Genomic DNA, 23,291 nt, shown 5'->3' with positions numbered 1-23,291 from the left:
TTAGTGGCATTCAACTATATTGTTGTAGTACATTACAAGAAATTACATTGTTTATTATTTGTTTATAAAGTACTTCACCTTAAGTGGCCTAATTTAATAGCAATTATTCCTTGGGGTTGATATTTTCATAATTTTATAGGTAAAGTAACATATTTAAAGAAAACTAAAAAAAAAAAAGATAACTAAGCTTAATGAAGTATTTTAATAACAGCATACTGCCTTTCAAAAGGAAGGTCCTTCAAGGAAAAGGACTATGTTGGGTTAAAAACAGTAATTTCATTTTGGGAAATGAGAGACATTATTGCATCAACACAATTCTTAATAAAAAATTTTAAAGAAAAACTGTACTTATTATATTTAAATTAATTAACATTTGAATTAAAATTTAAAATATGCACAAGCTGACTTTAAAAAAATGAGCAAATAAAAATATAATAAACCACAAAAATAGAGAAATTTATTACTGCAAACTTCTTATCATTATTGTCATTTTTATATCACAGAAAATGAATTTGGGACTTTGAGTGTGAGCCTGGTGACAGATTTAGTTAACACTGAATGAATTACCAGAAAGTTCTTTTTCTTCTTATATTACCAGGTGTAGTTTATTCTACTTAGAATTTGAGTTCTGTGCTGTATGATATAGGCAAGTCACTAATCTCTTTGTGTCTCAGCTTCCTTATCTATAAAATGGGCAATAATGGTAATTTCCTGCGACTGTTACAAGGACTCAATGAGATTATAAAGTATAAAGTATGAATTGGGTGCTTGCAGGCATATATAAGTTAATTTTGAGAGGATAAAAGACATGTTTTGGGAAGGGCAGATAGTTCATCAAGGCCTGAATAAAGAGTATAGGGCTTAGTGGCAAGGGTAGGGCTGGAAAGTTGGAATGAGGTCAGTTTTTAAAGTTTTTAAAATGTTATAACAAATTCTAGACCACTCTACAGGCAACAGAGAATAACAGGAGATTTTTAAGTTGCAAAGTGACATGAATAAATCTGAGTCATCTCTGAGAGTAGGTGGAGACTGTATTGGCATGAGGATCAGTTAGATGCAGAGGGATCATGTTAGGAGCCAGTAATTTAAGCAAGAAGAGAGACTAGGTTAAGGCTGAGGCAGAGGTCATGGAGAGAAAGGGAAAAGTCTGAGATAAAAACACATTTGTATATTTTATGTAACCCTTTCTGTCCATAATGATTCTATAAATACAGAATTAAAGTCCTTTATAAAGCTATTAACACAAATTCTACACTAAAATAAACTGTATATTATGCAAGCTTTAAAATTTGATCAAAATATAACATGTTTTGCCAAACGGTAAAGAATACCCAGATGACAAAGCCTACAGTATCACTACAGAATGAAAAGATAAGTGACCAAGTCCACCTTAATCCTGATGTTTACTATTCCCACTTGCATGTTTAGTCAAGAAGTCTTTTTCACGGATTTAAAATAATTTTGTCTGTAGCAATTCCTTGTTACAGTCTGTAACTTTTTTCATATTTGTTCTTTCATCAGAAAGAGGTTCAGAATGCAGAAATGATGGCTTAGGGACTGAAGCCTTGGAGGGTGGGGTTGGGAAGTCAGGGATGAATATGAAGTTTCTAGCTTAAACTTTTAAACAGATGATAGAGTCTTAAGAAGAGAAGTTGCAAAGGCCCACAGTGGGTATTGACATGATATGATTTCTTCTCTGAATGTCAAAGTGAAGAAATTCAATGAAATGCAGATAAATGGTGGGAGTCACTAAGACTCTCTTAGGGAAGCCACATGCCTCATCATCTAATTAGTGATGTGCATGTATGGATGAATGAGATCCTTACTGCCCCTACCTACTACGCAGCGAAATCACAGCCAAGGGAACAAGCTTGGTGGAATCAGTGGGGAAAGTCCATCAACAGAGGAATGGATAAAGAAAGATGCAGTGTATATATACAATGGAATATTACTCAGCCATAGAAAAGAACAAAAGAATGCCATATGTAGCAACATGGATGGACCCAGAGATTGTCATACTGAGTGAAGTAAATCAGACACAGAAGACAAATCTCACATGATATTGCATTTACATGTGGAATCTAAAAAAAAGGCTACAAAAAATTTTAAAAAGGCTACAGATGAACTTATCTACAGAACAGAAATAGAGTTACAGATGTAAAATTTAAACTGGGGGGTAAGGGGGAATAAGTTAGAGGACTGGGATTGACACAGACATACTACTATATATAGAATAGATAACTAATAAGGACCTACTGTATAGAACAGGAAACTCTATTCAATACTCTGTAAGGGCCTAGATGGGAAAAGAATCTTAAAAAAAGAGTGAATATATTTACCTGTATAACTGATTTACTTTGCTGTACATTTAAAACTAACACAACATTGTAAATCACCTATACCCAGCAAAAACTTTTTTTAAAATGGGGAGGAAACTTTGGAAGAGAAATCTGATAAATACAATAAATACAATCACAGGACACATAAGAGGTTGTAGGCAGTAAGAAATAAGGGTTTAGAGCTCAAAATGGGATCTGAGGTAAAATCTTATGGAAACACCCAAACAAACTCTTTGGCCAACTCAATAGATTTGAAAGTTCTGGGCACAGAGGCATGAATAATGAGGTGGACAGGGTCACTGAGGGACAATACATAGATTTGAGGATGGGAAGCCACGAGTATCCTTGAAACAGTATGCACAATTAAGCAGTATGCACACATTTTTCTAACGAAAAATTCTAGCATTTTACCTAGCGTTTCAAACAACCCCATGTTTTCCGAAAGGTTAAAAATTTCTACTCCAGGAAATAAAAGTGAGGCAAGGATAGTCTCTGGAGAAAAATTAACTTCTGAGAGATGAACAGGTAAGAACTGCTGGTGAAACCAACTGAGATACTCTGGGCAGAGGGTATAAGGAGAACCAGCAAAGAATGATGATAAGAAAGCCAAAGGAGAGACTTCCCTGGTGGTCCAGTGGGTAAGACTCCATGCTCACAGTGCAGGGGCCCTGAGTTCGATCCTTGGTCAGGGAACTAGATCCCATATGTCACAACAAAGGATACTGCATGCCACAATGAATATTGACTATCCTGTGTGCTGCAACTAAGACCCAGTGTTGTCAAATAAATATTTTTTAAAAAAGAAAGCCAAAGGAGGTGAGAACTGCATAGAGGAATGGGCAATAGTGTCATTTAAAATTGGGATAAAAAATTATTCACTGGCAATCTTAACAAGAACAGCATTTGGAGTGATGAAAGGGGCAAAAAGTCAGATTTCACAGGTGAAACAGTGAATATGAGTTGACAAAGGAGGCAGTTAATATAGACTGTCCTTTCAGAAATCAAAACAAACTTGTAGTGTGAGCTGAAAACAAGGTTATGAAACAGTATTGTAAAATTATATTTTAGTTTTTTTGGTCCTATAAAGATCTGACCATGTTTATAACGTGAGCGAAACAAGCCAATAGAGAGAGGTAAAACCCTATGACAAATTAAAACATTGTCCAAATAACTGATCTTGAAAAAGGGTACAATATTTAAAGTCTAAACTTCAAGAAACAGGAGTATTTTTATGAAAGGTACAGATACCAATAAGATGATTAGAATCCTCTGCATATTAAAAACTTTCCAAAGATGTGTTCACATACTTGAACCTAGAAGATTCACATAAATTTGGCTCAGAAATTATTTTCCAGAAGTTTCTAGAAATGTAATTGTGTGTGTTTGTGAAGGATAATTTAATTTCTCATTCTTGACATATTTTTGACATCTGAAGAGATCTGCATAGGCTTGTCTTCTGCTATATCGCATTTAAAGTTTAATATACCCCCAAATAAATTACAATAATATAAAAAGCAAACAAAAGTCTAGGGTTGGGGAAGGCTCGGAAATAATCCAGTTAATGAGCTTTCCATGGTGGAATTTGGTATTCTAAAACTTAAGCTCCTGCATAGCTACCTTATCACACACAGTTAGGACTTGGAATTTCATATGTAACTTCTAGCCAACAGGTTATTTCTTCTAAAAAAAACAACCATTTCTTCTTTTCAATCACAGATAACCTGCACGCTAAGTTGCTTTGGTTTGTATCTGACTTTCTGTGACCCCATGGACTGTATGTAGCCCGTCAGGCTCCTCTGTCCCCAGGCAAGAACATGAGTGGGTGGCCATTTCCTTCTCCAGGGGATTTTTCCGACCCATGGATCAAACTAAAATATCCACCTTAAAAACAGTAACACACGAACTTCTTACTGGCATCATATTTTCATATGTAATTATTAGTAATCCTGCCATATATGCCTTTCCTATCTTTTACATGGCCTGTATTTTCCCGTTCCAGAGAGTATCAATGATAAAAATTTTATGTGGGTAAAGATGCAGCAGTATTGTGTGTATGTAATGTATATATGTTAGAGATCATCCTTTTAATAGAAAGCCTGGAGTTTGATTTTCTAAAAATTATTTTGGTATTCTGTGGAATTTACATGCAAATCTATTTAAGACAATCACCATTTAATTCAGTTGAATATTAAAAGTGATTTCATTGATTACATATTTCAACTGTTTAGAGGGATGTTCTGCAAAACAAAACACCAAAAAAACATTGGCCTGGAACTACTCCAGTGGTTAAGACTCTGTACTTCCACTGCAGGGGGCACGGGTTCAATTCCTGGTAGGGCAACTAAGATCCCACATGCCGCAAGGCAGGGCATGGCGAACAAACAACCCCCCTCCTAAACCCACATTGGCCTTGCCAGGTATATTTAAATTTATTTGAAAATTTTAATGTATCAACTGTCTTTTTTGGAGTTGGGGGGATGAATAACTAGGCTATTAGTGATTTTTATGGTTTCTGAAATACTATAAAGATTTGTTTACTTCAACCCTGAATACTCATTGGAAGGACTGATGCTGAAGCTGAATGAAGCTCCAATACTTTGGCCACTTAATGCCATGAGCCGACTCACTGGAAAAGACCCTGATGCTGGGAAAGATTGAGGGCAGGAGGAGAAGGGGACAACAGAGGATGAGATGGCTGGATGGCATCACTGACTCAATGGACATGAGTTTGAGTAAAATCTGGAAGAGAGTGAAAGACAGGGAAGCCAAGTGTAGTCCATGGGGCTACAAAGAGTCGGACATGATTTAGTGACTGAACAACAACAAATTGTTTTTTATGAACATAAAATTATGACCCTAGTTTTAGAAGAGCTCAGTTTATAATGATAAAAAGGATTAACAGTAATAATAATACCTTACCTCTTGCTGAGTGCCTATAATGATAGGCATTTAACCTTTATATCTCAAATCCTTGCAAAAAACTGTAAAATATTCTTTTTTCTATTATAGAGTGGAGGAAATGGGCTCAATGAGGCTAAGTATCTCTTCCCAAAGTCTGAAAAATGGGTGGAAAGTATCAGACCAGATCAGATCAGTCGCTCAGTCGTGTCTGACTCTTTGCGACCCCATGAATCGCAGCACGCCAGGCCTCCCTGTCCATCACCAACTCCCGGAATTCACTCAAACTCACATCCATCGAGTCAGTGATGCCATCCAGCCATCTCATCCTCTGTCGTCCCCTTCTCCTCCTGCCCCCAATCCCTCCCAGCATCAGGGTCTTTTCCAATGAATCAACTCTTCGCATGAGGTGGCCAAAGTACTGGAGTTTCAGCTTTAGCATCAGTCCTTCCAAAGAAATCCCAGGGCTGATCTCCTTCAGAATGGACTTGTTGGGTCTCCTTGCAGTCCAAGGGATTCTCAAGAGTCTTCTCCAACACCACAGTTCAAAAGCATCAATTCTTTGGTGCTCAGCCTTCTTCATAGTCCAACTCTCACATCCATACATGACCACAGGAAAAACCATAGCCTTGACTAGACAGATCTTTGTTGGCAAAGTAATGTCTCTGCTTTTGAATGTGCTATCTAGGTTGATCATAACTTTTCTTCCAAGGAGTAAGCGTCTTTTAATTTCATGGCTGCAGTCACCATCTGCAGTGATTTTGGAGCCCAGAAAAATAAAGTCTGACACTGTTTCCACTGTTTCCCCATCTGTTTCCCATGAAGTGGTGGGACCGGATGCCATGATCTTTGTTTTCTGAATGTTGAGCTTTAAGCCAACTTTTTCACTCTCCACTTTCACTTTCATCAAGAGGCTTTTGAGTTCCTCTTCACTTTCTGCCATAAGGGTGGTGTCATCTGCATATCTGAGGTTATTGATATTTCTCCTGGCAATCTTGATTCCAGCTTGTGTTTCTTCCAGTCCAGCATTTCTCATGGTGTACTCTGCATATAAGTTAAATAAACAGGGTGACAATATACAGCCTTGACGAACTCCTTTTCCTATTTTGAACCAGTCTGTTGTTCCATGTCCAGTTCTAACTGTTGCTTCCTGACCTGCATACAAATTTCTCAAGAGGCAGATCAGGTGGTCTGGTATTCCCATCTCTTGAAGAATTTTCCACAGTTTATTGTGATCCACACAGTCAAAGGCTTTGGCATAGTCAATAAAGCAGAAATAGATGTTTTTCTGGAACTCTCTTGTTTTTCCTATGATCCAGCGGATGTTGGCAATTTGATCTCTGGTTCCTCTGCCTTTTCTAAAACCAGCTTGAACATCAGGAAGTTCACGGTTCACATATTGCTGAAGCCTGGCTTGGAGAATTTTGAGCATTACTTTACTAGCGTGTGAGATGAGTGCAATTGTGCGGTAGTTTGAGCATTCTTTGGCATTGCCTTTCTTTGGGATTGGAACGAAAACTGACCTTTTCCAGTCCTGTGGCCACTGCTGAGTTTTCCAAATTTGCTGGCATATTGAGTGCAGCACTTTCACAGCATCATCTTTCAGGATTTGGAATAGTGCAACTGGAATTCCATCACCTCCACTAGCTTTGTTCATAGTGATGCTTTCTAAGGCCCACTTGACTTCACATTCCAGGATGTCTGGCTCTAGGTCATTGATCACACCATCGTGATTATCTGGGTCGAATATGCTACTGGAGATCAGTGGAGAAATAACTCCAGAAAGAATGAAGGGATGGAGCCAAAGCAAAAACAATACCCAGCTGTGGATGTGACTGGTGATAGAAGCAAGGTCCGATGCTGTAAAGAGCAATATTGCATAGGAACCTGGAATGTCAGGTCCATGAATCAAGGCAAATTGGAAGTGGAAAGTATAGTTCTTCATTTATTCCTTCTACAGAAATTTAGTACCATCTATGTGCCAGAATTTAAGGATATAATCGTGGACAGGATATTATCTCTGCTCTCACTCAGTTTAAGTGGCAAGAACAGACAACAAATAATGTGTAACAACAGCGTTGGAAGTGCTGGGAAAGGGAAGCACAGAGCTCTGTAAGAGCATGAGGTGAGAATTTTTCCACTGAACAGTAAGGATTATTATAAGCAAAGGTGGCTCATAACCAATTATGTGTTTTACACAGTTTCTAAATTTCCTGATCTTTTGTTTGTTGTATCAGTAGAACAGCTGTTTTAGGTAATCGATAACAGGTCCTTTCTTCTCCCTCCAAATGATTCCTTGGCTTGAGGAAATTCCCAGTGAATAATGAATACCAGAACAGTCTGCCAGTTATGTTTATTAATACAATCTTTTTGCCTCAGGATGGTGGAATAGCAGTGAGTCAGAGAAGCAAGCAGATGAGTCTGTGCTTAATAAATATTCATTGTTGAATGAAGCAAGATGATCAGTACCTTTAAACAGGGTTTTACATTTAGCATCCAATGGCTATAGCTATGACTTTTGGTAATCATCCAAGTTGAATCAGATTTGACTCAGAGATGGGAAATGCTCGTTTCTAATTCAATATTAGGTTTGTACTAAATAAGAAGTTTATTGGTAATTTGAAGTCTGACAATTTCTCTTCTTGTTTTTCCTCAGTAAATGATCTTAATACTAGATGATGTACAGGGTATCAGTCATAGCACAGAATTAGAGAAATAAGACTGTGAGTTTGTGAAATTAAAATGGAAAAGAATTTAGAAAATACTAGTGAAAGTACCATCACTTTATATCTTGCCTTAATATTTGGTGCTGAATATTCATTTAAACTTTCCTATGAATAATTTTGCTTGCATTTTCAACAGTCCTATAAGATAGATGAGAAGATGCAATCTTCATTTTACAGATAGAAAGGAACTGGATTTTTATCATAGAAATATCATTACAGTGAAGATACACAATAATGTAGTCCAATTTTCTGTCATTACACAGGTATAAGTATTTGCATGGTTATGAATTATATACATTTATATAGATTTCCTATTAAATTACAATTTGAAAAACAGATGTTGCACTGGGATAAGGTTTCACTTTTACCTGGGAAATTGTTTGTTTTTCAGAAATCTTATTTGCTAAGCACCTGATGAAAGTGTGGTAAGCATTTTGAACTATCTTTTCTGAAGACTAATAGTCTACAAATAATACTAATATTCAACACATTAGTTCTAATGAATGCTTTTTAATTTTACTTTGTAAAAACTCTCCATCAGATGGTTTACTCTTCATCTTCTGAGATAATTAAATATAAGTGTTGAAGTGATTAGGAATTTGATGATGATGGTGATTTGAGAATTTGAATTATAATAGGGAATCTTTCTGAAGTGTTTACTTTCTTTAAAATATCTTTAAAACAAACACCTACAGCTGATACATATATGTAATTTTAAATATGTATGTGTATTTGTATACCCTGTGTGTGTATATGCATATGTTTATGTAACTATGTTTTAGGGTAAGAAAAATCATGTATATTAGGAGTTCCTACAGTTTATACTGTTTAAACCCATAAACACAAGAATATCAGAAAGAGAGAAGGAAAATAAAAACTTGACCTTATATTGAACTCAGCAGTTTTGAATTAAGTGTGTAGAATAAATCTTTCCTAATAGCCTCTTATTCTTTCATCCAAAAGAAATAACTTGTAGTGAACAAGAAGGTAAGTATATTAACTTTATTAATTTTTCAAAGTTTCCTGAAAATTTTCTGGAAGAGGTGAGATTTTTTAAAAATATAATTTCCATTTTATTTTTTAATGTATTTTAAAAAACTTTTTATTTTATATGATGGTTGATTAACAATGTTGTGACAGTTTCAGGTATACAGCAAAGTGATTCAGTTATATATACATATATATATATATTCTTTTTCAAATTATTTTCCCATTTAAGTTGTTACATAATATTGAGCAGAGTTCCTTGTGCTATACAGTAGGTCCTTGCTGATTATCTATTTTAAATATCGTAGTGTGTACATGTCCATCTCAAACTCCCAAACTATCCCTTCCCCACAATGGAGAAATTACTTAAAGTAACTGATGATAGGAAGGGACTCACTTCTCATTATGCTATTTATTTTACATGTGCCTTTAAGCATTTTGTTCCTTATTTCCTGCACTACTGTCTTCTTTTGTGTTTAGCTGCATTTTTGTAGTGAAATGTTTAAATTCCTTTCTCATTTCCTTTTGCATATGTTCTATAGCTAATTTTTTGTGTGTGGTTATAATGGGATTACATATAACAACCTAAAGTTTTAACACTTTAAATTCAATTTATACCAGCTTACCTTCAATAACATACAAAAATTCTGCTCCTTTACAGCTCTGTCTCCACTCTTTTCAGTTGCTGATGTCACAACACCTTTATTGTGGATCCCAAAACATAAACTATTAATTCTTTTAAATGCATAGTCTCTTAAATTATGCAGAAAACAAGATATGGAGTTACAAAGCAAAGTTATCGTAACACTAGTTTTTACACTAATAGTTGAAGGTTTTTTCATTTAAATGTGTTAGTCTCAAATCAGGTAGAAAGCAAAAAGTGCAGTTCCAAATTAATGTTACAATACTACTAGCTTTTATAATTGCCCGTGTAATTACCTTTACTGAGATCTTTATATCTCCATATGGCTTTGAGTTACTGTCTGATGTCCTTTCATTTTCACTTGGCAGGAGAAACCTTGGGCATTTCCTGCAGGGCAGGTCTAGTGGTCACAGGCTTCCTCAGCTTTTATTAATCTGGAGTCTTAATTTCTCTTTCTCTGCTGAAGGGAAGTTTTGCCAGATGTAGGATTCTTGGTTGACTGTTGTTTTCTTTTAGAACTTTGAATGTATTGGTTCATAGGTCTTTGGGCCTCCAAGTTTCTGATGAGAAATCTGCTAATGATCTAACCTTGGGGATCCCTTGTATGTGATGATACTTTTTTCTTGATGCTTTCAAGATTCTTTGTCTTTTGGAAATTTGATTATAATGTGTCTTAGTGTGAGTCTCTTTGAGTTCATCTTACCTGGAGTTTGTTGAGCTTCTTGGATATTTATGTCTTTTATCAAATTTGGGAAGGTTTTTTTTTTTTTTTTTCCCCCTTTTGGCTGTGCCATGCAGCTTGCAGGATTTCAGTTTCTGGACCAGGGATTGAACCTGGGCCACAACAGTGAAAGCCTAGAATCCTAAACACTAGGCCACCAGGAAACTTCCAAATTGTGAACTTTTAAGCCATTATTTCTTTAAATATTTACTCTGCCTCCTTCTCTCTCATCCTTCTGGGACTCTCATGACACATGTTGGTCCTCTTGATGATCTCCCCTAAGTCCCTTAGGCCCTGCTTGCTTTTATTCAGTCTTTTTTTTTTTCTGTTCCTCAGACTTGATCATTTCCATTGCCCTATCTTCAGGTTTGATTTTCCTTTCTCTTTCCTGGTAAATCTGCCTTTGAATCTGTCTAGTGAAATTCTTTTTAGTTACTGTACTTTTCAGCTTCAGACATTCTGTTTTGGTTTCTTTTTAGACTTTCTATCTCCTTATTGATACTTTCATTTTGTTCACATATCATTTTTGTAAATTCCTCCACATTTTCCTTTAGTATTTTGAATGTCTTTAAGATAGTTGCATTAAAGTCTTTGTATAGTATATCTTCATTACATCTTTTTTCAGGGACAGTTTCTATTATTTTTTTCTTTTGAATGGACCATACTTTACTGTTTCTTTGTATGCCTTGTGCTTTTTTTTTGTTGAACATAGGACATTTGAATCTAATAATGTAGTAACTTTGGAAATGTGATTCTTCACCTTCCCCAGGGTTTACTATTTTTTGTTATTGTTTTTGTCTTTTTGATTGTTGTAGGCCATCAGGTAAAGAATCCACCTGCAATGCAGGAGACACAGGAAACGCAGGTTTGATCCCTGGGTCAAGAAGATCCCTTGGAGGAGGAAAATGGCAATCCACTCCAATATTCTTGCCTGAAAAATCCCATGGACAGAGAAGCCTGGTGGGCTATAGTCCAAAGGGTCATAAAGAGTCAGACATGACTAAGCAACTAAGCATGATGACAAGGCCATCTCACTGAGGATTAGGCTGAGATGTAAACCTAAGCTCTTTTCAGGTCTTTTCTGAGCTTTTCCCTAGGCATACATAGACATGTTCAATTTTCCCCCATATGAGATGTTTCTGAAGTCCTCATCCTTAATGTCTGACTCTCAAAAGGCGGAAAGGCAAAAAGTGAAAGGGGAGGAAAAAAAGGTGCTAGTTTTTTAAATCCCTGAAACACTTCAGCATGAAGAGGGGCTTGCAACAAAAAGGGGGATTATTCCGCAACAGTGGCTGCCTGCCTCTTTGTCTGCACCTCAATGGTCAGAAGTGGCACTCAGCTATCAGATCACAGATCCTTGATATCTTGATATCTGGAGGATAGGATACTTTTTGCTCACCCCATTTGCTATTAATATAAGCTGTATGCAAGCTGTACCAGGAACATGTACATGGCTATTTACCATATAGCTGAGAGTGAGGGATGGGTAGTTACTAAGAGTTAAGAGCTAAAATTGATAACAATTTACCCTCTAGTTCTTTCCTTGGAGGTTGCAAGCCTTCAATAGACCACAGAGCTCCACAATAAGTCGTGTTTGACTCTTTGCAACCCCATGGACTGCAGCATGCCAGGCTTCCCTGTCCATCACCAACTCCTGGAGTCTACTCAAACTCATGTTACATCAGACAGATTCTCCAGTGCAATTGTTGTCAAAGTGGACAGGCAGATTCCTGGTGCTTCCTTCTTCAATATCTTCCCAGCATCCTCTCGAAGCAATAGGTATTTGACACTTCATTAGTCTCCAGAATTTTATAAGAAAACAACTTTTCAAAAATTTAGTTTGGCCAAGTCAAGAATTAAGGGGAAGTGACTTTTGTTTGTTGTTTATACCCTGAAGAATAACATCTGGGGGAAGAAAGTAGAATTAACTATATTTAGCTTTAACAGATATACCTAATTTCACTGTGGCTGCAATAATTAATTTTTCAAATCAGATTTAAAAGGAATCCTCCTTGTTCTCAGAAGCAGAACATGTCAGATAAATATAAGATAGAGTCTGTGAACACATTCTTCAGAAACAAAGAGTACTTCAGTGAAATGAAAATTCTTATTCTTGTTGAGCGGCTAGGAAAGAACCTTCCAAACTGTGCACTTAGCACAAAGTGGCAGAACTCGAGGATGGGAGGATAGCTCGCTACACCCCCTGGTGGCCACATCAAAGTATTTATAAACAGCTGAGAGTTTTCTGGATCAGAAGAGCAACCCATATGGACAGAGGTGGAGATTCAGAGTTCAGACAGACCAAAAGCAGAAGATGTAGAGCTTCACTATCATCAGTTAGAGCTGGTTTTTAACACATGGGAAAGCTTTACTTTTATAAATCAATCAATCACACGCACGCACATATTCTAAGTTCAATATAAGGTTTCTCTGTGAAATAATAACATTTTATTTCTTAAAACAGAAAAGTGATGTGATGGGGGCATCTTACTATCAAATGGCTCAGAAAATAAAAAGTTCTTTGCACTGTATCAACAATTTTTCTATAAGTATGAGATTGTTTTAAAATTTTTAAATATATATGTGCTGTGTGCTAAGTTGCTCCAGTTGTGTTCGACTCTTTGCAACCCTATGGACTGTAGCCCACCAGGCTCCTCTGTCCATGCGATTCTCCAAGCAAGAACACCAGAGAGGGTTGCCATGCCTTCCTCCAGGGGATCTTCCTGACCCAGGGACTGAACTTACATCTGTTACATCTCCTCCATTGGCAGGTAGGTTCTTTACCAAGGGTTTTCCTTGTGGCTCAGCTGGTAAAGAAGCCACTTGCAACGCAGGAGACTTGGGTTCGATCCTGGGTTGGGAAGATCCCCTGGAGAAGGGAAAGGGTACCCACTCCAGTATTCTGGCCTGGAGAATTCCATGGACTGTATAACCCATGGAGTTGCAAAGAGTCAGACATGACTGAGCAGCTTTGGACTTCCCTTGGCTCAGCTGGTAAAGAAGCCGCCTGCAATGTGGGAGACCTGGGTTCGATCCCTGGGTTGGGAAGATCTCCTGGAGAAGCGAAAGGATATGCAATCCAGTATTCTGGCCTGGAGAATTCCATGAACTGTATAGTCCATGGGGTCGCAAAGAGTCAGACATGACTGAGTGACTATCACTTTCACTTCTTTACCAATAGCGTCACCTGGGAAGCCCCCCCTCCCGAAATACATATATGAGGATAAATTAACAGTTCATATTTACAGTAGACTTTTCCTCTTTACCACCTTTTAAAAAAAATTTAGGTATAATGCTCTTATTCTCTAAGTTAACAAATTCTTTAACTAGAACACACACTCAGGTAGAAGTACACCTGTTTCCTTTCCACAGCAAAAGATGGGCAATGTAGTATTTATTGTCATTATGATATTTAAATCCATACAAACATTATTTCACTGAACAGGCTGAAATGAAGTCGTAGCTCGAAAGTAAAAAAGAAACAGACCAAAGGCAAGAGAAGGAAAACCTGATGAGGGACCAGAGACAGAGATCTGAAGAAAGATGTGTCTACAAAACGAATGCATTAGTAACACGGTACCATGGGAAATTAGGACTTCCCTCATAGTTTAGTTGGTAAAGAATCCACCTGCAATGCAAAAATGTGCCTGCAATGTAGGAGACCTGGGCTTGATTCCTGGGTCGGGAAGATCCCCTGGAGAAAGAAATGGCAGCCACTCCAGTATTCTTGCCTGAAAAATGCCATGGACAGAGAAGCCTGGTGGGCAGTCACAAGAGTCGGACACGATTTAGTGACTAAACCACCACCATTTGAAATTACATCTTACACAAAGACATGCCCTGACTCTATGTTTTCTTTCAGCCCTCTTTAAGCTATTTCCACTTGACTATTGCTCTGCTGTTTCACATGTCAGAGGTGAACTCTTCATATGTCGTCTTACAAGTTCTCTTTTTCAACTACACCATTTCTAGTAAAGATATCAACCAATCTTCTATTCCTGTTCATTCATTTAATGAGCATTTATTGAGTGCCAACTACAGACTAATTGCTGTGGATGCTGAAATAAAAGACACAGTTTCTGTCTTCATGCTGCTATCAGTTAGGGAGGTGACTGCCCACCTCTAGCCATCTGCTTGCAATGGCTTTCTAGCTCATTCTCCTGCCTCCTCTCATACTGCATAACACTGCCAGACCCTTATCCAGCAGTCATGCATTCTTTTAGACAAAGATCTACCAAATCAAAGTTGTTCTACTCTTAAGATATGAATGATGATCTTCTTATTGCCCTTGGAACACATTAGTACCTACTTCCATCCTTCTGGGCATATCCTCCTACCTCCCCATCCTCCTGTGTATGGAATGCTCTTCTGTTCTCCTACCTACATCCCATTTATCCAAGACCCAGAACTTACCAGGATATTTTCTGATATTCCTCTGGCCCACACTGCTTGCTCTCTCTTTCTCTTCCCCACCTGCTACAAAACTTTCATTGCTAGGTTTGAAGTAGCAAACCTACTTACTTACAGTTGATACATACAGAAATGGGAGAATTCTACTATAATTAAAATATTTTCTAAATTTACATGTACTTTATTTCCTTCCACAACTAGTTATCTTAAAAAAAGATATCTTGGGATTTCAAAGATTTATTTCAAGGGTATCTTCCTTTTGCTCACTTTTATTTATTACCTGGGGTTCCCAGGTGGCACTAGTGGAAAAGAAAGAAAGTGAATTCGCTCAGTCATGTCCGACTCTTGGCGGACCCCATGGACTGTAGCCTACCAGGCTCCTCTGTCCATGGGATTTTCCAGGCAAAAGTACTGGAGCGGGTTGCCATTTCCTTCTCCAGGGGATCTTCCCAACCCAGGGATCAAACCCGGGTCTCCTGCACTGCAGGCAGATGCTTTACCTTCTGAGCCACCAGGGAAGCCCCAGTGGAAAAGAATCTGCCTGCAATGTAGGAGACACAGGTTTGATCTCTGCATCGGGAAGATCCCCTGGAGGAGGGCATGGCACCCCACTCTGGTATTCTTGCCTGGAAAATCCTATGGACAGGGGAACCTGGCGGGCTACAGTCCACAGGGTCACAAAGAGTCAGACACAACTGAGAACATTTATTACCCTGAAATTTTATTAGGCTGACTCATGAGACAGCCATTTGTAAGTCAAAATGGCTGAATATTGGCATGTTACATGGCTTTGTTTATTCTCCAGTCAGCAAAGTGGGTCAGAACATAAGAAGATGAAAAGCAATGAGTTCACAAATATACAAAAGAAAAGACTGGAACTGAATTTCATCCATTTATATTTTTACCAAAAAGGTAAGAATACATAACCTGATTTTCAGTTCTACAACTGTGTTATGATATTTTTATGCCTATCTTCTGCAAAAGACAACATATCACCAGAATTAGCTATCATAAAAAAGGACCTAGTGGGCATGAACAGATCATTTATTTTTTAAATATAGTAAACTACATATAACATAGAATTTGCCTTCTTAACTATTTTTAAACGTACAGGGGATTAAGTAATTCACACTGTTGTGCAACTGATACTACCATCCATCTCAAGAACTTTTTCTCTTCCAAAAATGAAACTTTGTACCCATTAAGCAATAATTCCTTATCCATCCTCCACCAGACCCTGGCAACCAACATTCTACTTTTCATATCTGAAAATTTGACTACCTTAGGTATCTCGTATAGGTAGAATCACACAGTATGTGTCTTTTGGGGAATGGGTTTTTTCACTTAGCATAATGTCCTCAAGTGAGTTGATTAAAAAAAAATTTTTTTTTATTTCACAGACATTTAAACAAATATTTTTAAAAGGCACTTATTTCATACAAAAGATATACTCTATTGGGTCACAGTATAATAATGTACTTATAACAAGAAAGAAAGTAGAATTCTATGCAATCTTGAGAAACTAAAATATCATATAAAATATAGTTTGTTGCATTACAACATTGACAGTGCTACACTTTCAAATATTTAAGGATTTCGGTGAATTATTATTAAATCTTTAATATAACCATAAAAAGCATTTTAAAGAAGATAAGAGAAACGTTATTATATACATCCTAGATATCTCTCATAATTCTTTTCTTTTAATGACAGCAAGTACTGGTATCCTTATAAGATGCCCACTATTCCATGAGAGGAAGGAAAAAAGTTTCACTGTATTTTAAAAGACAGGGTAAGTTACTTAGCTGAAGAGGGCATGGCAACCCACTCTACCTGCCTAGAGAATTCCCTGGACAGAGGAACCTGGCGGGCTATAGTCCACAGGGTTGCAAAGAGTCAGACACGACTGAACCAATTGAGCACACACACTAGCTAATTAGTATATCCTTTGTATTAACCAATCTGTAAAAAAACACCAAAACCTGTCAAAATGAATGACAAACATAAGGACAAAACTGAAGGCTGAAATGTTCTTTAGTTAGGTAAGGAAAATTTCCTTTTTTATTACCTAAGATAGGTAATTGGGTCAAAGCTAGGCCAATATTGGTCTTTCTGGTTAAAAAAAATAAAAAAGAGAAATCTACTATTTAATTAAGTTAACTAGTTAATTTATATATTGAGGTATACTTGCCACACAATAATTATATTAGTTTCACGTGTACAACATAATGCAGTCCACTACTTAAAATCTGAGTCAGTAACGGGATTATTAAAGCAATTCCATTTTGAGACATCAACTAAGCACCTTGGAAAACCAGGACAAACTCATCTGACAAGACTGAGAAAGAATTAGAGAAAAAACACTATAGAAATGCTATAGGATGTAATGAACAAACATACCTCCTGGGCTGTGATCGGCATTCCTCCTCCCCACTGTCTGCCTCCTGTAGAGAGAGGAAAATGAGAAAAAAATTACTTAAAATCTGAGGTCTCATATCATAATACCAACAATGAATGCAATTTTATTAAGCTTTACATGTAGGGAGTATCTCATTGATGGTGTGTACTTAAACTAATTTCTCTCCATAAAAAGTGACTACAACCAACCCACTGGGTTGATATAATATATATCAACAGAATGCATTCCTAGAGGAAACTTTAACAATAGCCTACGAATTTTTTAATAACAAAGTATTCATAATGAAAAGAATACCTCTTAAAAATAAATTGAGATGTTGTGTTACGGTTACTTTCAATTAAAATGAGTGGGCATTCTTTCACCAACAAATACCATCAAGGTGACCTATTAACGATTCTGATCCCCAAAGAACCACCTAAATAATGAACACCATTTTGAAAAGTTCTCTTGATCACATGACCATTACCTTAATGAACTATTACTTACTGAATATTTATAACATTCTAGGTGCCTTGCTCAATACTTTTAAGTACATTGTCCAACTTATTCCTTATAAACTGAGAAGGTTGATCGTACCCTAGTTTTCACCAAGTCTGACACATACACATAAATCTACAATCAATGCAACTAAAAAGCATTGAATCATTGTTTAATTGCAATATTTATTTTTTATAGTGGCACATCAAATAATTGAGGTATCATACTTACAGCAATTTAGGCTCAATGAAATATGAATATCTTATAGAAACTGAAATTCACAAAAAGGAAAGAAGTTGCTCAAGGAAACTCATGTACTAAGCTAAAATTAAAACTGATAAAATACTGCCTCCCAACAACTGAAAAAGGATATCATTCACCCTGACCTAAGTTAGGAATTATTATATGTTAAGATATTATATAGATCTTCATGGAGACAAGAATAGCAACATGAAGGAAAAGCGTGAGAAAAGATGAGAGAATGATATTGAGGTGCTAACTTTGTCTTTAAATTTCCTCTCTGACATTTTATATTTGCACTCTGGTCACTTTTGCCCTATTTGGCAAACATAAAAATAGGAGAAAAATAACTCAAACAATATGAGTATTGTCTTCTGGTAAGTCACCCACATTTTCAGTTTATGGAACCACCCCATTACCTCTACATCATACTGCCTCCATTCCTGGGCAGAAATGGCCAGCTCTATAGCTTTTATTCTCCTTTTATTTTCATGATTGATTTCAGGTATGCCCTTATCTTGCACAAACAGCAGGAGACAGCAAAGATGGTACCCTCAGAGGGAGGACAGGAAGAGGGTCATGGTATATTACACTCTGCCTCCAGGGGAAGTTTTAGGTTTAGAAGGATGCCTTTCGGGAAGTGAAGAACAGTGTTTAAAAGAACCAATCGTCTCTAGAGTCAATAGTCAGAACCTGGAAAGTCTGCGTGAATGAAAATGAAAAGACTCATAAGAAAATACAAATGTTAGATTTTGGAGCCTAAGGGAACTATGCTTCCTTGGAGGGTGCAAAGAGCCAAAACCAGTTACATCTACAGAGGTGAACTAACATTTATTTAATACCACTACAGGCCAGATAATTTATATATTATTTTATTTAATGTGCACCACAATGCCATGGGGCTTGCTAAATGTCACAAAGCCAATAAATGATGGGAGTCACAATTTGAACTCAGGCCTATATTTCTGCTATAAATAGCTGCCTCTAAACTAAAAATCTGCCTTTGGTACCTCAACCCCAGGACAGGGGGTGGGAAGGGAACTGCAGAAGAAAGTCTAACTTTTCTCAAGGATTATAATAAAACAATATCCTTTTGTCATCTTTCTTCTATGACGTCTACACTTTAAAATAGTGTCAAAGGCATGGAAAATTCCTTTTTCACAGAAAAAAAGTAAGCCAGAACAGTGTTTCTAACACAAGATCCCCAAATGACTTTTTTTTTCTTTTTTAGATAATTTTACAATAGTCAGGCCAATGAATTATTTGCTTCCCTTTCATCTTACTTGGAAAAAGAGGCTTAGGAAAAAAAACAAAAAACAAAAAACTCAGTATGTCAAGGCAAGGTAAAATGGAATTTTTTTTAAAAAACGAAGAAAGTGTTCAATTATGCTTATTTCAATGGAATTCACTGCTAAAAATACAAAGATTCAACACTGCTTATTCAGCAAGATTAATGATCAGGTAACACAGTTACCTTGAATGGTGGCAGTTAAATGGTAGCTAAAGGGAGAATGCTTACCATTCTGTTGTAACAAGTGTGTACACTAGACCATATAAAACCAACTATCTTGTCAAATAACTTGACATATTGTTGGTAAAAAAAAAGAAAAGAAAAAAATGCAAATAGTGTGCTCAGAACATTAGAAAACACCAGGATAAAAGTGTAGATATAACTATCAGTTCTTCTAAGTAGATAGAATCATTTTTGATGGGTAAGGAGAACGAAATAATTAAAATGATTAAACACAAGTTTGTTGACTTTTTAAAAAATATTCCAGAGTACTATTGTTAAGTAGTTTTTACTTAAAGAGTACAATTTCTTCCTGATGTTCTAAAGAAAAAATTGACCTATAAACAATACGGTGTGAGATTCTGAATATGCATTTAATTTTAGGATATTCATAAAACATTAATTCAAAAAGATACATGCACCCCAATGTCCACAGCAGCATTATTTATAATAGCCAAGATATGGACTCAACCTAAGTTTCCATCAACAGATGAATGGATAAAGATGTGCCGTGTGTGTGTGTGTGTATACATACATATATATAATGGAATAAATGGAATACTGTTCCTGTTGTTTACTTGCTAAATTGTGTCTGACTCTTTGTGACCCCATGGACTGTAACCCGCCAGGCTCCTCTGTCCATGCTCAGCCATAAAAAAGAATGAAATTCTGCCATTTGCAACAGCATGGATGGACCTGGAGGGTATTATGCTCAGTGAAATAAGTTAGAGAAAGCCAAATACTCCATGTTATCATCTACATGTGGAACCTAAAAAAATAAAATAAATGAACTCTTAGAACAGAACAGAAACAGACTCATAGAAAACAAACTGGTGGTTACCAGTGGAGAGAGGGAACAGAGTGGGCAAGGTAGATGCACGGGATTAAGAGATACAAAGCACTGAGCATAATGAATAAAAAGGATATATTGGACAGCACTGGGAAATATAGCCTTGTAATAACTGTAAATTAAGTGTAATCTATAAAAATATTGAATCACTATGTGGTACACTTTAATATAATGCTGTATATAAACTATATTTCAATTAAAATATAATACATAATTTTAGGGTATTCAGGAACCATTAAGTATGAATTGATAAGTTAATACATTCTTATTAATCTTCTTAATACCTGAACACAAAAGTAGGTCACTTAAGTAAAAGATGTTTGAAAAAGAACATAAGCATCTAAGTCATATTTGTTAAGAGATAGGCTGGAAGTGCTGCTAGCCTTGAAAAACACCAGGCTAGGTAGGTGTTTAGCAATAATTTCCCAATCTGATGGTCCAAAGTTCTTCACACTTTCCTACCAAAATGCTTTACACTCCAATCCAAGTGGATTCATTCATCATTTTTCAAAGGTCCATGTTGTTTCATCATCGTGGAAGGCCCTTCCCCACCCTCCTAGATCTTTCTGCAACCTTAAAAGCTGGCTTTAAAAGTCAGTAGTTCATGATGCTTCTGTTATCATCCTACTGAGAGGCTGTCTGCCTCCCTCCAAACCTGACAGTTGCTGTGCCTGAGTTGTATGGCACTACTGAGATCTGTCTGTGGGTTACCGCTGGGCTCTTGTTTTACTCCATTATCAAACTGTAATGTGCCTTATTTTCCCTTCGCATCTCACCTTGTGTTTAGCACAATGCCCTATGTGCACATGGAACTCGATAAAGAGGTGAATGAATGCATGATTGGAGCTGTGAACTAAAACCATGCAAACGCGGAGCTAATTGGCTGTGCATTCTTAGCTAGTAAGGACTATGCCAGCTATGTTTTACCCTTAGCTGGTTAACAGAACAGTTTTTGTTGCTCAGGAGTTAGTCTGTGATGAAGATCTGGAAGTAATACCTTAGGCTTTTCCTTTGGTTAAGCGGAGAGAATCATTCACTTGCTCTCATTTATGTATTCATTCACTCATTCCACATTAATTGACCACCTATGATGTGTTAGGTACTAGGCACCAGGAATTAAAAGTAAGCAGAATCGCCCTTATCCTTGGATAGTTCATATTGTAGTAGGGGAGACAGTTCTATAAGCCAAAAATTATATGTCATTTGGCTTACAGCAGAGGATATACAAAGTGCTCTAGAAACAACAAAGGAGGAAATGACTAACTGTGGGGCTTGGATATGCTTCACAGAAGTTAATTTTCAGGCTAGGCTTGAATTAGTGGGTTTGTGTTAGATGGAAAATAGGAGGAAGAGTATTTCAGGCAGAAGAGCTGGCAAAAGGAACAGAAAGAGGAGTAAGAGTCTGGACGTGTAGGGAATGGTGAGCAGCTGTGAATTCCAGGAACAAAAGGATGGGTACTGGAGGTCAAGGCTATCAGGTAATACTTATGTTACGAGTCCGTAAGGGTAGAATATTAAGATAACAGTCCTAGGGTCACAAAAAGTGGTTGTGGATTATTCATTAACTGGACTTCAGATTAACCATCAGTCACTTCTGTCCCTGGGAAAAAACAGAGGGTATCTGTCAGACAGGAAAAAATAATCTAGTAGTCTTTCTAAGAGTAGACGTGAGCTTTTAAATCAGGAAAATTCTGCTTCTGGCTTTTGAAAGAAGCCAATGTGAAGGATACAGGCTTGAGGAGAAAAAAGGGCACCATATTGCCACTTGGCTACTGGTAAGAGAAGGCTTAGATTCTCTCTAAGAAACAAGAGAGAAAGAAGATGGGGATGCAATCATGTTTGGGTTATCTAATGCTTTCTAACAAACCACTAATTTATTATATTTCATGGGTCAGAACTTCAAGCAGTATTTAGCTAGGTGATTCTTCTGTTCCACATAGTACTGCTAAAGGTCACTCAGTGCTACTCTGGTAGTATTTAACTGGAAGATGGGCCAAGTAAGAGTCCAAGCAGTTTCATGCATATGCCTGACATCTTAGCCTGGAGGACTTAAGCTGGGCTCAACTGGACAGTCAACTAGGACGCCTATGGATTGGGTCTTCTCAAAGTCCACTAGGGCCTCAGTTCAGTTCAGTTTAGTCGCTCAGTCGTGTCCGACTCTTTGCGACCCCATGAATCACAGCTCGCCAGGCCTCCCTGTCCATCACCAACTCCCAGAGTTCACTCAGACTCACGTCCATCGAGTCAGTGATGCCATCCAGCCATCTCATCCTCTGTCGTCCCCTTCTCCTCCTGCCCCCAATCCCTCCCAGCATCAGAGTCTTTTCCAGTGAGTCAACTCTTCGCATGAGGTGGCCAAAGTACTGGAGTTTCAGCTTTAGCATCATTCCTTCCAAAGAAATCCCAGGGCCGATCTCCTTCAGAATGGAATGGTGGCCTCAGGGTTGGTCTATTCGCATGGGGGCTTAGAACTCCAAGAGGCTAGGCACAGAATTGGCACAGTGTCACTTCTGCCATACTCTGCTGGTGTATTAAAGAGGTCTAGCCCAGATTCAAGAGGAGGGGAATTAGACTATCTTTCAGTGGGGGAAAGAGCAAAGACTTCATAGTCATCTTTAATCCACCCTCTCAATACCGATGACTAGCGAGTAAGTATGTAGGCAAAATGAACAGGACAGGAAAAAGGCAGTTAAAGAGTTAATGAAGTAGAACTTCTATAGACTAGGGCCACAGAAATATCCAGGAGAAAAGAGAATAAAGAAGATGATTCTTATTCAGTACAAGATGCATGGAAGGCCAAATGGACAATTTTATAGTCTGGTGTCTATAACGAAGTGTCCTCTCTGAAGATAAGAAAGGACCTGAAAGTGTGGCCATTCACACACACACACACACACACATTACTGTCCAGGACCAGAATGAATAACCTGGGCACTTACATCTGAGAAGCTGGTTTGTAAGAAGCTCTGCTGCTGCTGCTGCTGCTAAGTCGCTTCAGTTGTTTCCGACTCTGTGCGACCCCATAGATGGCAGCCCACCAGGCTCCCTGTCCCTGGGATTCTCCAGGCAAG

At 37.5% G+C, this 23,291-nt stretch overlaps 1 protein-coding gene across 4 annotated transcripts in view; it reads right to left on the bottom strand.

The window, feature by feature from the left end:
* Positions 1-23,291, bottom strand: part of SSH2 (slingshot protein phosphatase 2) — a 246,720-nt gene that overhangs the window by 118,791 nt on the left and 104,638 nt on the right. For all 4 annotated transcript variants that reach the window (XM_086359934.1, XM_086359930.1, XM_086359931.1 and 1 more), the window contains one exon: positions 17,125-17,168. In XM_086359934.1, the coding sequence (XP_086216060.1) occupies positions 17,125-17,168 (44 nt within the window). The remainder of the gene's footprint in view (positions 1-17,124; positions 17,169-23,291) is intronic.

The sequence above is a fragment of the Bos grunniens genome, chromosome 19 (genome assembly GCF_055505025.1).
Source record: "Bos grunniens cultivar Pamir isolate PY7600 chromosome 19, Bosgru_T2T1.0, whole genome shotgun sequence".
Classification (NCBI taxonomy): domain Eukaryota; kingdom Metazoa; phylum Chordata; class Mammalia; order Artiodactyla; family Bovidae; genus Bos; species Bos grunniens.
This window is presented reverse-complemented; position numbering and strand designations above follow the sequence as displayed.